The following is a 13,905-nucleotide window of genomic DNA, read 5'->3' on the forward strand; positions in this document are numbered from 1 at the left end:
TACACCTATGGATGAAGACAGTGGCGGGGTTAAGGGCGTGGGGTGGGGTGGGGAATCAGGTGCAGGGGAGCTATGGGGGGAAAAAAGAGGAACACCTGTAATAATCTGAACAATAAAGATTTATTTAAAATAATAATAATAAATAAATAAATATCTGGAAAAAATAAGAAAGACAAGTTTGAGTAGCAGTAAACAGGCAGAGAAGAGGTCAATTCTAGCAACAGTATGTTTTTTACTGCTACAAGCTATTCAAATGAACTTGCTGTAGCCTAGAACTGCAAGCACTCTAAAGAAACCCTGTGAGAACTCCAAGGAACAATGAGTACACACTGATATTGACCTGTAGTTTTTCTTCCAAGGAGCTCTGCTATAGGAACTCTCTCTTCTAGTCAAACAGGTCTGCCCACCATTCCTTAAATATATCTCACAGCTTCCTGTCACCTGGAATGCTTGGCCTTCCATCTCCTTTATGACCTGAGCCCAACTCTGCCTCTTCCATTAAACCCACCCTCTTTTCCTACATCTGAATGCTTTCTGGCACCTCATACCTACAGATGGCATTTAGCACATACTGCCTTGTTGCAGATACTAAGGTACATGTCTCTAACACTGTAGGATGTTCATCCAATTTTTTAAAATGTATTTTTATTGATTTCAGAGTAAAGAAGGGAGAGGGAGAAAGAGATAGAAACACTAAAAAAAGAAACATAATTGATGAGAGAGAATCATGTCAGGGTGCCTCCTGCACACCCACCCCCCACTGGGGAGGGAGCCCGAAACCCTGGCATGTACCCTGACCGGGAATTAAACCGTGACCTCCTGGTTCATAGGTCAACGCTCAACCACTGAGCTGAGCTGTTCATCCAATTTTAAATTGCACTGTATATGGCTTTTTGAAGTCTTCCCTTGACTCTAGTAAAATGTAGTTTGAAACTTGTAAACATCTGTGTTTGCCGGAAACATCATTCATGTGAACCAGGCAAGTTACCTTTTCCCCCTCCTTCTCCTAATCTAATTGTAATCTGGGTCAGCTTGGAGGCCATGGCTTATCTTCATTAGCCATCAGTTTTTTTCTAATGCATCTTTACACTCTTGCACAAAAATTGATGAATAAATGTCCACTGCTTTTGAATGTTTGGATGTTTTGTTTTGTTTTTTGTTGTTTTTTTTTTTAACTAAGATACATGTCTCATTTCTCTTGCTGGATTAGAACCTTCTAGAGTCAGGGACCGGTTTTTACTCAGAGTCTCTATGGGGCCTGTAGAGCTCAGCAGTTGTGATGTAGTGGAACAAGTTCTGGAGCCAGACTGCCTGGGTTCAAATCTAGCTTTGTTACTTACTAGCCGGGTGACCTCAGTTATATAACTTAACCTCTGTGTGCCTTAATTCCTCTGTAACATGAGAATATTAATAATACCTGCTGCATATGGTTATTTTGAGGTTCAAACAAAACAATACTTGCAAAATACTTTGGTGTTTTTTTTTTTTTTTCCTTTTTTAATCCTCACCCGAGGATATGTTTTTATCAATTTGAAAAAGAGAGGAAGGGGAAGAGAGAGGGAGAGAGAGAGAGTTGTCTTCTTTTTAAAAATATTTTTATTGATTTCAGAGTAAAGAAGGGGAGGGAGAAAGAGATAGAAACATTAAAAAAAAAGTAACATCAATGATGAGAATCATTGATAGGCTGCCTCCTGCACGCCCCCTACTGGGGATCAAGCCGCAACCTGGGTATGTGCCCTTGACCGGAATCAAACCCAGGACCTTTCCATCTGCAGGCTGATGCTCTATCCACTGAGCCAAACCAGCTAGGGCAGCAGTCGCCAACCAGTGGTCCACAGACCATTGGTGGTCCATGAGGTCCAAAAGGTTGGCAACCGCTGAGCTAGGGCAATCAGTTGCCTTCTGTATGCACCCCAACCAGGGGATCAAACCCACCACCTTTTGGTGTACCGGATGATGCTCCAACCAACTGAGCCACACTGGCCAGAACCAAAGTACTTTGTATGTTTCCTTAAGAACCGTTGGGATGTTTTCCACTCTTCTGACACGTGTCCCCAGCATGTCCACAGCATGAGTATCCAGTAGATGTCCAGTAAAGACTTACCAATTTATGTATTCATATGCCCAGATTTGGCCAAGGGAAGAGGCTTTGGCTCTCTTTGTGGCAGTGAGCTTGGGCTGAGGTGGAGTGCAGAAGGCAGGGAACCAGTTTCTGCTGGCTTCACTTTTTTCTTTGCTGCCATTCAGGCCACAGAATTAACAGGATCTTCAGGTACATCTTCCTTCAAACTGGACTGATCCTACAGTTAATGGTTAACATTCTTTGTTTACCTTGATGATTGCCAAGATCTGTTGCTGCACATGATACACATTGTGGTCCAAGTGCCTTGGCCCTGAGGGTAGAAGACCATTTTTGAAGAGGTTTAGGGTTCTGGGATGGGATTGGTAATACTTTAGTCTATACCTCTGCACTCAAGACATGGACAATAAGCAGAGAGCCCTGGTGCTGCCAGGTGGGTGAAGTAGTGTCATCCCCACTTTGACCTCAAGGTGCCAATAAGCATCCTCCCCAGCATCATATCCTTTTAGAGGCTGGGAGCTATAAAGGATGGAAGGGAACACAGGAACCCTCTCTGCAGCTCACCCACACTACAGTTGGACAGGGAGTGGGGGAAGGTTGGGAGTTGTTGATGAGCTCAGGTCCATGCAGTTCAGTCTCACAGATGAGATGGGCTAAACATGTGCACACGGGTAACAATGATGCCTCTCTCCCTCTGGGACAGAGCAGTAACTCCAGACTATGTGATCTGTCTATCCAAACCCATTGGAAACTCAGGGGATCAATCTTATTTAATAATTGTGTGTGTGAGGAGGAGGAGCTGGTTAATGTTTGTCTGGTTCCTCTTGGGCTTTGGGCCATATCTGGCTCCAGCCCTGGGTTTTTTGCCCCTCCCCTGGGCTGGGCTGACAATACCTAGTGGCATAGTGCAGACACGTCTGCAGACATTCCCGGGAAAGAGCAGCAGCAACCAGGTGAGGAAGCTGGGGGCTGAGAGAGGTGGACCAGGGGGCCCTGGTTGGCACAGGGGGGCAGAAATGGGCGCTGGGAAAAGGCCTGGGTCTTATCTTCTCTTGGCCTTGGCATTCAGCCACTTTGATCCCTTCTATGCTTCCCTCTGAGTTGGGGTGAGGAGGCCCCTTCTGCCAGGTGGCAAGCTTGCTTAGCCTCTCTTTGTAGCCCTCAACTCTTATCCTCTTTCCAGGCTCCAAGTCGTTTATCCTCTCAATCTTTTTCCCTAGCTAAGGATTCCCTTCATCCCCACAGGGCCAAGTTCCCAGGAAGATTTGCGAGCCCCCTCTGGCACAGGGTGGTCAAGTTCATCTCTTTAGAATATTTCCTACCACACAGGGTTAGGGTTCAGTGGGACCATTGGGCACTGCTGTTTTCCTTCCCTGATTAGAAGGCAAACCAGGCATTCAACCAATATGGGGGCTGTGGGTAGATGAACACAGTGCACTCAGTAGGTGCAGAGGGCCAGCTAACAGAGCTAAAATTTTGGAGTATGCATTTCCATGTTCTTGAGGGAGGCAGATAGACTTAAACAGAGCTTGGAGTAATTGATAATTTGGAGATCTAAAGAGACTGCCTTCCAGCTATTTGAAAGTTGTTCCAGCTGTTAGGAATGGCATGGTAGAATGCATGGACTTAGAAAATGAAATGAGGGGAAGATAATAGAGATAAGAAAGAGGGGTTTGAATGGAGATGATAGATGTGGATGCAGCAAAGCACTGGGGAAGGGACCCAGGCTTTGGTGAGGAACCAACATGAATCCTAAATGGAGCGCCAGCACTTGCTCAGCTTCTTTAAGCTTCCGTTGCCTTGTATACATGAGGGCAAAACACACCGGGAGCAACACAGAGCATATAAATATCTGGACTTTAACCCAAAGTAAAAAAAAAAAAAAAAAAAAGGTTTGGATTTCAAAATCAGGTCACGCCCCTGGATGTTTTTTAAAATGAAACCCTTAAGGTACTAATGTTGACATAGGAATCAGTTCTCCTTCCAAATAGGAGAGCAAAAATTGAGACCCAAGTGCCCACGCAAGAGTCCTTAGGGGCCCAAAGGGAGCTACTGGCCATGTCCCAGAACACTGAAGAAGATGAGAGGCTGAAAGCTACAAGAACCTAGAAACTCAGAGGTGGCTAGGCTGTCTGTGGAGCACCCCAAGGAGTAGAAAGAAGACAGCTGAAACTTGCTTTGGAGTTTGAGTAAGCAGAGAAGAAAGCTAAGGAAGGGAAAATAGAACAAACCAGGATGCAGCAGAAAACCCTGGGAAGGGAGGAAAAGAAAAGAGTTATCAGTTGATAGGAAAGAGGAGAAGGGGCTACAAGAGAATAAAGCCAGACCAGTTTTGAATCTCCCTGTTTCTAAAAACACAAAAAGAAAATTATTAATTCCAGCCAAGGCAGTGGAGTTTATGGGACAGAATATGGGCTCTGTAGTCAACTTAGCCTGGCTCAAATCCCAGCTCGGTCATGTGCTAACTGCGCAACCCTTGTGACCCTTGTGCAAATCCCTTCACCTTTCTTTACCTCAGTTTCTCCATCTGTGACATGAGGACTCAAAGTAACACCTACCTGGTGGGGTTGTTCTGAGTTTTACATGAGATGGTGCATGTGCAAGGGCCTGGCACATAACAGGTGCTCAGTAACCGATTATTCTTAGTGTTTCTTGACCATATGTTTCTGAACGTAATGTCTCACTGTACAAAACATTTCTTTACGAAGCTAACTATGGTGCCTCCTGTAGCAGCTCTGCATTCAGAATCCTAGGCTTGGGAGAAAGGGCACCTGTGTTCCTGTTCCCCCATGCTGGCTTAGGCCCATAGCATGAACTCACTAATAATATTACATTAAATGAAGAAACCTTGTTCAAATAAGTAATCTATGTCCTGTGGACCATCCCTTTATCCCCTAGTTTCTTTCATCCCATTCTGCAACTTTTCCAGTTGCTAATACCCCACCCCTCCCCCCTGGAACAGAGAGGACCACCCAGAACTGGATATGGGGTTTCTGCCACAACCACTGCCCCTGCAGTGGGGGCAGTGAATGCCCTACATTTCCTGCAAGTTCAGGCCTGTGTCCTCACATCCAGTTCCCTGCTTCCAGTATGATCTCCTTACAACTTAATGGCAGAAGTGGTGGTAAGTAGGGGAGGCCTTCTTGCCTACCTAAGGGATAGGGGTGAATTTCTTCCCTAGAGCAACTGGCAAGCTTGGGAAACCAGGAGGTTACAGTGTACACTTGACATAGGGGGCAGGGCAGCAATGGAACAGTCTGTTCTATCTCAGATGGACACTATAAGTCAACAATAGTATTGGAAAGAAAAAGAGAAAGATTGGGTTTGGCAGCCCGCTTAGTCCCCCAAATTGACATTGTTTTCTCTTCCTGGTAAGGTTCTTACTTCCCTTGATCAGCACTATGAAAGTGGAGCTGAGCTAAGAACTTTTGCAGGTTGCTTAATAACCCTGGATATTAAGGCTGTTTATAGATGAGCAAGCAGGCTCAGAGAAGTTCAGTCACTAGCCCAGGGTCATATTTGGTGCAGAACCAGGATTCAAACCCAAAGCTGTGTAACTCTTACCTGTTCCATCTTCTTTCTATTTGATTGTTTAATTCTCTCTTTCTCGTTCTGGCTTGCTCTCACCATGTGCCCACCTGTCCACCCTCTGTATGGGTTCCCTTTCCAGAAGCTCAAGGAGAAGTGGTCAGGGTATGCTCCATGACACTGGATTTGGAATTTACTCACAGGTCAACAGTTTCTTTATTGCTTACACTTTTATGAGTAACATTAGCCTTGGCTTTTGTTGTTGTTACTATTGGCTAGCCTTGGCTTTTGCTGACACTATCTGCAAAAGCACAGCTTTACTGTGGAAAAAGCCTAGACTTCTGCTTCAGATCCTTTTGTGTTTCATCCTACTCCAACACTTCCAAGCTGTGTGACTTGAGTGAGTGACTTAACTTATCTGAGCTGTAGCTTCCTCATCTGGAAAGACAGTCCTTACAGGTTGGCTAAGTGGATCAAAAGAAAGGATGTATGAGAAAATGCCTATAACACAGTTCCTGGCTTTCCTCTCCTCTGTCTAGCTTACCCATACCCTGGAGGGGATCTAAGTCTAGGAACAATCCAGCAGACTGTAAGTTTCTAGTAGGGTCATGGGGAAGGGCCTGGGCTAAGAGTGTCATGGTTCTCTCTGGTGCCCTCTTATATGTACCTGTCTTTGTTACATCTCCTCCCTCTCCACTACAACCATTCTTCTGGTGGGGTTATGGGGTGGTGCGGCGATGGGCCGGGCGGGCACAGAACAGGTGGGTGCAGGCTGGGTGTCTGGCGCTGGGACACAAGTGCTCTGTGTATAGGGTGGGTGGAAGTCAGGGCGTTTGATCTGAATTCTAAAGGGCGTTGTTCAGAGACCCACAAAGGTCCCATTGTGCAGACACTGGGTATAAAGCAGCATATGACTCCCCAGCACCGGGTGGTGATGAATTGGAACGCAGGCGCGGACCCAGGGACCACTCCCCCGGCACAGACATGAGACCATAGGGGACCTGTCTGGGTGGCCTCAGGGATAGGCGCTCCCCAAGGTAACAGGGCTTTTTGGGTTTGCCCCAGCTTCAAACTTAAGGAGCTGGAGGATGGGGAGCTAAAGAGGATGGCTAAAGGCAGAACAAGATGTGCCTGGCAAAGAAAGGGGCTAGAGAGGAATAAATGTTGCATGAAAGCAAAAATGAGAGATGGGGCTCAGGGAAGTCAAGTGAGTGAGTGAGGAGGAGGAGAGGCTGGCAAGGGAGATGGGGTGATGAGGAAAGCTATGAGTATCCTTCTTCCTTTCCTGTCACCGGCTCTTGGAAGGCCTGGTGGAGGGGTGGGGAGCAGTTCAGATGGTGTTATGGTGGCCGGCCTTCTGCCCCAGCTCTCTGACAGCTTGCTTTGTGGCTCATGTCTTACAGGTGTGAATGAGGCAGGATGAACTGGACAGGCTTGTATACCGTGCTCAGTGGTGTGAACCGGCATTCTACTGCCATTGGCCGAGTATGGCTCTCAGTCATCTTCATCTTCAGAATTATGGTGCTGGTGGTGGCTGCAGAGAGTGTGTGGGGTGACGAGAAGTCTTCCTTCATCTGCAACACCCTCCAGCCTGGCTGCAACAGTGTCTGCTATGACCATTTTTTCCCCATTTCCCATGTGCGTCTGTGGTCTCTGCAACTCATCTTGGTTTCCACCCCAGCTCTCCTCGTGGCCATGCATGTGGCTCACCAGCAGCACATAGAAAAGAAAATGTTGCGACTTGAAGGCCATGGGGATCCCTTACATCTGGAGGAGGTGAAGAGGCACAAGGTCCACATCTCAGGGACATTGTGGTGGACCTATGTCATCAGCGTGGTCTTCCGGCTGCTGTTCGAGGCTGCCTTCATGTACGTCTTTTATTTGCTCTACCCTGGCTACGCCATGGTGCGGCTTGTCAAGTGTGAGGCCTACCCCTGCCCCAACACAGTGGACTGCTTTGTGTCCCGCCCCACGGAGAAAACAGTCTTCACAGTCTTCATGCTGGTCGCCTCCGGCATCTGCATCATCCTCAATGTGGCTGAAGTGGTGTACCTCATCATCCGGGCCTGTGCCCGCCGGGCCCGACGCCACTCCAATCCGCCCTCCCGCAAGGGCTCAGGCTTTGGCCACCGCCTCTCACCTGAATACAAGCAGAATGAGATCAACAAGCTGCTGAGCGAGCAGGATGGCTCCCTGAAAGACATACTGCGACGCAGCCCGGGCACTGGGGCCGGGCTGGCTGAGAAGAGTGACCGCTGCTCCGCCTGCTGATGCCACATACCAGGCAACCTCCCATCCCGCCCCCACCCTGCCCAGGCCTGAGCCTCCTTCTCCTATGCCGGTGCACAGGCCTCTACCTGCCAGGGAGAGAGAGCTCCACCAAAACTTTCCTTCCACCCTTTCTACTCCCTTTCCTCCCCCGGCCTGCTGCCTGAGGGGCTGCAGAGGTGGGGAGCCTGAGTGCTCAAGGTTATTGAGGGTGTGGGGCAGCTCTTGTTGCCTGTACCCCTTCTTCTTCCCTCTCCTTCCCCGGGGCCACTGGGGAAAAGAGATAGGATGCTCTGACAACATCTCCAATTATGAAACTAATCTTAACACTGTGCTGTCAGATACCCTATTTCTGGAGTCACATCAGTAGGGAGGGAAGTGAGCAAGGGAGGGTGCTGTGGACCTGTGGGTGGAGAAGGGAGGGTAGCAAGAAAAGGAGGAGCAGCACTTGTGTCCTCAAGGAAAAAGAGGACATATCTGGGGTGGAGGAGTTAGGGAGGGAGAAAGAAGGAGGCAGATAAATTGGAATAGGGGTTGGTCATGGCTGCCTTTGCCTCTAGTCCCCAAGGCCTCTCTCTGCCTGAAATGTTACACATTAAACAGGATTTTACAGTAAATGAAGGGGTGGCTTGTGTGTTTGTCAAGTTCTTTCTCCTGTAACCTCTGACCTCTCTCGGCTGAGCTGGCCTTGGCTTTTGCTGATCAAGAAAGGAATGGGTGAAAAAAAAAAGAAAAGAAAAGAAAGGAATGGGTGGCGGAAAAGTGATTTGAGGAGCTGGAGCTGCAAATGATAAACCGCAGCCCTGCTGGCCCTCAAAACCAGCCCCTGAGTTGTTCTCCCCTGAGTTCTGTTGTTTTGTCTTTTGGGGTTTTTTCCCCCATTTTTAATAGCATCTTTATTGGGATCTAATTCACTTACTCCCCTCCTCTGGTTCTATTTAATTTTTTATCCATTTTAAGTATAAAGTTTATTGAGTTCTGGTAATTGTGTGCAGTTTTATAAATGTGACTACAATATATTAGAAAACAGAAACATCTCAAAAAGTTTTCTTGGGCCCCATCCTCTGATTTTGAAAATATTAAAATGACAACACCCTCTGGGGACACAGGAAATGATAAAGAAATTTCACAGCTCTTAGAGAGGAGCACACATTCCCTCACTACCTTGGTGAAGGCCCCTCCTCTGCACTCCTGGGAGAAACAGTGCCCTTCCTCCCTTGAAATTCAGCATTCTCGGCAAACTAGTGCCCCACAAGCCATCTATCCAATTATCCAGTGACTTTGGCCCCTTTCCTCTGGACCTAGCCCCTAATTCTCCCCTCCTCTCCAGTTTCCTTCCCCCAGGGATCAATGCCACCCACCCCAGAGATGTCTCCAATCCAGGTCAAACATTGCATAGCAACAGTTTCCTCACCAGCATAGCATCACTCTCCAAAGCAGCAAGTAGCCTCCCCTTCCCCTGTCAGCTGTGGTGGGAAAAGGCTCAGGCAGGGATTTGACCTAGCAGTGTTCCAGTCCAGCTTCTGTCACTTATTAGCAAGGTGTCCCCTTCTCCAAGTCTCAGTTTCCTTGAGCAAATAGGGCTAGCCTCAAGCATCTTTAAGCTCCCTTTAACACTCTGTGCCTCTGGGATTCTTAAAAGTCTTCTCCAGCTTCAAGGTCAGGGGGAGTCCCCTGTCAGAATCTCTGCCCTCACCAATGGCCCCTCACAGTAAAATTTCCCCCTATAGCAAATTTCTCTCCTCAGCTTTCCTACCTCCTAACAGAAAAAAAGGATTTGCCACTCCCTCTTAGAGTGTGCTGTCTCCCCGTGGGAAGAACAGAAGGAAAGAAAAAATCAGGCATAATCTTATCAGAATTGCTCTCCTCTAGAAACAATCTCTCCTTCCTACAGAAAGCATGGAAGGTTTCCTCATTAGAGGCTGTTTCTCCTTTAGAAAGGAAATAAAAAGAGTAAGTGGTCCTTTCCCCCACAGTCAGCAATCAGAGAGAGAGCTTCCTCCTCTCTTAAAAGAGATACATCCCTTTCCTGCAAGAAATTTCCTTTCTCCTTAGAAACTAACATCATACCCTGTCAGAGGAGAGGTCTACACCCCCTCACGGTGAAAGAGATTATTTTTCTTCTTGAAATCAATCTGCCCTTCACCCATAACACAACACAACACACATGGAGCATCTCCTCTCTGCCCAAAAGGCCATGAAAAGAAAGATTTTCTTTTTTCCACAAATAAACCTCATGCCCTCCCCACACTGAGAAATGCTAAATACATCACCACCTCAGAAATCTCCTTTCTTTTCAAAAAAATTCTACAAATCCCCTTTGGAAAGAGGCACCAACTCCAGATCTAGGCTTTCCTCTCCAGGGGGCAGTGGTGAGACAGAAAAGCTATCTGGCTGGTGTTACAATCAAGAAGAGGACACTTAACTCTTGTGTCTTGAACCAGGTGGGAGTAGGCCAAAGGAAGCTTGAGCAGAGCTGGTGTACACACTGTCGCAGGGAGGGAGGAGGAAGAGTAGGGGTAACCCCGGGACTGACTTTTTTTAAAATATATTTTTATTGATTTCAGAGAGGAAGGGAGAGGGAGAGAGACAGAAACACCAATGATGAGAGAGAATCATTGATCGGCTACCTGGGAATTGAGCCTGCAACCTGGGCATGTGCCCTTGACCAGAATCGAACCCTGGACCCTTCAGTCCGCAGGCCGACGCTCTATCCACTGAGCCAAACCGGTCAGGGCCTGAGCCTGACTTTTTTATTTGAGGCTCTGGTCACAAGAGTGTAAGGAAGAAACAGGAGGCAAGTGGGGCTTAATACCCGCCACACAGGAGACAATGTATTGAGTGATTAAGGGAGTGAAGAGGACTTTGGAATCAGGAGACCTTGGTTTCCATTTATTAGCTTTGTCCCCTTGGACACATAATACCCTCTCTCAGTCTCAGTTTCCTCATCTGCAATATAGGGTTGATAATAACCTTTCTACTTTTTTCCCAGAGCTTCTGTGAGAATCAAACAAAATGTGTTCAAAAGTTGGTTATACAATATAAAGTAAGGTAAGATAGTATCAGAACCCTAAAACCACAGCCTTAAGGCGTGCTAAAACTTGCAACGAACCAGAAAGAAGCAAGGCTGGTTCAGCTAAGCTGGAGTTAGTGGAAAGAACTTGGCATTAATAGGATTGGCTCCCCCAGGGAACGGCCAGCAGTCCAAATAGCAAAGTTCAAGATGTGTTGCAAGCTTCCCTTGAGCATGATTCATCTAAGGGTCAATATTCAAGGAGTCTGAAAGAGGGCAGAAAAGGCCTAATACCAAGAGTCTCTGACACTCGCGAGTATGGTACTGAGGCTTTTAGGGACATTTATGATCTTTTAAAGGCATCTGTGTGCAGAACTGCCAGGAGCTGGGGGCAAAGAGACAGAGTCAGCTCTTGGATGAAGGGACAGGCTGAACTAGGAGAGTAATCAAGGTTCCAGCCAGCTGAAATGGGATTTCAAAGCAGGCTGAGGTATCCATAGACAATTGGCATGGCAACCATGAACTGATTCAGAGACCCAGTCAGATAGCCTGGGTACACACAGTGGCAGCTAGATGGAAATGCCTGCCTGTTTCATTTACTGATTCCATAATACTTCAATGCCAAGCCTAACCTATGGTAGAGAAGGGGCTGTAAATACCCACCAAGCTGGATTCCTTTCATTCCTGGACTAGGCCAGGCAGAACCTGTCAAGTGGGAATAGGACTGGGCCATTGTAGGGAAGAAGAATAAAGCGGGCAAAAATCATACCATATCTGAAAAGGTGTGCTGTGCAAGGTTTAAGGAGTGGAATAACTAGAGGGGAGGTAAGAAAGATAAACTATGATCAGCTTATGGTGGGCCTTATATGTCACTATAAGGGGTTGAGACTGTCCTGTAGGTAGTGGAAACCATTGAAGGTTATGAGTGGGGGAGTGCCAGTTTCAGTTATATGATTTGGGAGCTCACTTGGGCAGCCACACAGAAAGTAGATTAGGGATTGGGAAGAGAAGAGGCAGAATGGCCAGCTATGTATAGTCCAACTAAGGCCCATAAAATTAGGACAGTTTCAGAATAAGAGAAGACAGATGTGAGAGACACTTTGTAGAATCTACAACAGGACTTGATGTCTGAGTGTGGGGAGATGGAGGAGCCAAAGATAATTTGGACATTTCCGTCCCCTTCCTTGAGGGCAGATAGCTAAACGTTCAAGACAGCTCAAAAGTCATTTACGATGTGAAGCTTTCAACTCTCTCCTTCTTGCCACCCCTCCCCAGTCCCTTGGCAAGAATGAGTCTCCCTTCCCTTCTGAATTTCTGCCATACATTGTAGTGTATGTTGATTAGAGCGTTTATCAAATTGTGTGGCAATCCTTGCATAACCTTAACATACAGGAGGTGCTTAGCCTGTTCATTTCAGGGCAGTAGGGACAGGATATAGGCATGTGCTTAGGTTCAGCATCTTAAAAGAGTAGTGTAGTGTGTGCTCAGTGTGATTAGAGCAGAGAATGCATGGGATTTGGTGGAGGTCGTAACAGGAGGTGAGACTGGCAAAGTAGATTCGGGCCAGTTCATGAAGGTGAAACCGGACAACCAATGGGTCCAGGCTGACTGTCACTACTTGAGCCAATTCAACAGAGACAGGGTTGAATCATATATGAGCATTTATTCCAATAATGCCGGCAGTATGGGAGAGCAGCAGGTCACCCAAGAAAATCTGCTCTGCACCCCACCATAAGCCAGCTGCTTATATTTGGTAGGATGATGATTACATGGGGAAGTAGTAATTACAGGCATCGGGAAGTAGGCAATGGGGGCTGGGGCGGGACTCCATTATTTGGGCAACAAGGTTGTTAATCTTTCCATGAAAATAGGCAGTTCTTGAATGGGAATGGACTGAATTCCAAGGTTGACTCCCAGGTCCAAGGTTGACTGTCAGGTTCCAGGGCTGTACAACTCCCAGCCAGGTTAGACTGTCCTTTCTTTAATCAGAACAAGGCAATTACGATTAATCGAGCATGATTAATATTTCCTATAACTATAGCTAGTCTCCAATATCCTATTTTTGCCCCTAACAAAAGGAACTCATATAATGTGCATGGAAGTTTTATTTTATTATTGATTTTTCACAGAGAGGAAGGGAGAGGGATAGAAGGTTAGAAACATCAATGAGAGAGAAACATTAATCAGCTGCCTCTTGCACACCCCCTACTGGGGATGTGCCCGCAATCAAGGTACATGCCCTTGACCGGAATCGAACCTGGGACCCTTGAGTCTACAGGCCGACGCTCTATCCACTGAGCCAAACCGGATAGGGCTGTGCATGGAAGTTTGCACAGGAATTTGAACTCTCAGCTATCACATGTAGGAACCCTTGTGACTTCCAAGTTAGGCCCCTGCTATACTTACAGGCACTTCTGTACTCATAATTATAGATTGACTGTGGAGATCTTGAGGAGATCCAGGTCAGGGAAGACCTTTGCACAAATAGATACATTAAGGTTGATGGTGAACTATGGAAGAAAGAGCAATGATTTAACAGTGGACTTCAAGGAGAAAGGGTAATTTACACAGGATGGTGACCACTGTTCTCCATTCCAACTGAAGGAAGTCTCTCTGAAAAGTCAGTATAGCATAGTGATTAAGAGCATGGTCCACTTCCTACCTGTGTGACTTCAGTTAAGTTACTCAGCCACTCTGTGCCTCTGTTTCCTCATCTGTCATACAAAGATAATTATAGTCCCTATGTCATAGGGCTATAGTAAGGAATAAATGTGCTGATTATATATAAAGCACTTGGGAGAGTGCCTAGTTGATAGTAAGTTCTATACAAGTGTTTGCTGTTATGATTTCATCTCCCCATCTTTTCCATCCTCCAGCTATTCACCAACTCATTCAAACACTAAGCTAAACTCTTTGTTGCACCTAATTAACATGCTTTCTTGACTGTTGGGTTGTCAATTGCCACATATGTGTGCTTAAGTAAGCAAGTCTGCATGTTTGCATACATATGTCACAA

The 13,905-nt window shown here is 46.7% G+C and overlaps 1 protein-coding gene across 4 annotated transcripts; it reads left to right on the plus strand.

Moving 5' to 3' along the window:
- The first annotated feature begins 2,969 nt into the window (after positions 1–2,969).
- On the plus strand, positions 2,970–8,858 carry GJB1 (gap junction protein beta 1). 4 transcript variants are annotated; one of them, XM_080652147.1, is made up of 3 exons: positions 3,002–3,033; positions 5,043–5,204; positions 7,012–8,590. In XM_080652147.1, exon 3 carries the CDS (start codon positions 7,028–7,030, stop codon positions 7,877–7,879), a length of 852 nt encoding a protein of 283 aa, XP_080508273.1. In that variant the 5' UTR covers positions 3,002–3,033; positions 5,043–5,204; positions 7,012–7,027; the 3' UTR covers positions 7,880–8,590. The 4 variants fall into 4 exon arrangements, with proteins under 4 accessions (XP_080508271.1, XP_080508273.1, XP_080508274.1 ...); XM_080652148.1 differs by lacking the exon at positions 5,043–5,204 and adding an exon at positions 6,148–6,197; XM_080652145.1 differs by lacking the exon at positions 5,043–5,204 and having other exon boundaries at positions 2,970–3,033; positions 7,012–8,858.
- The last annotated feature ends 5,047 nt before the right edge of the window (positions 8,859–13,905 follow it).

Source organism: Plecotus auritus (assembly GCF_963455305.1).
Source record: "Plecotus auritus genome assembly, chromosome: X".
NCBI classification, from domain to species: Eukaryota; Metazoa; Chordata; class Mammalia; order Chiroptera; family Vespertilionidae; genus Plecotus; species Plecotus auritus.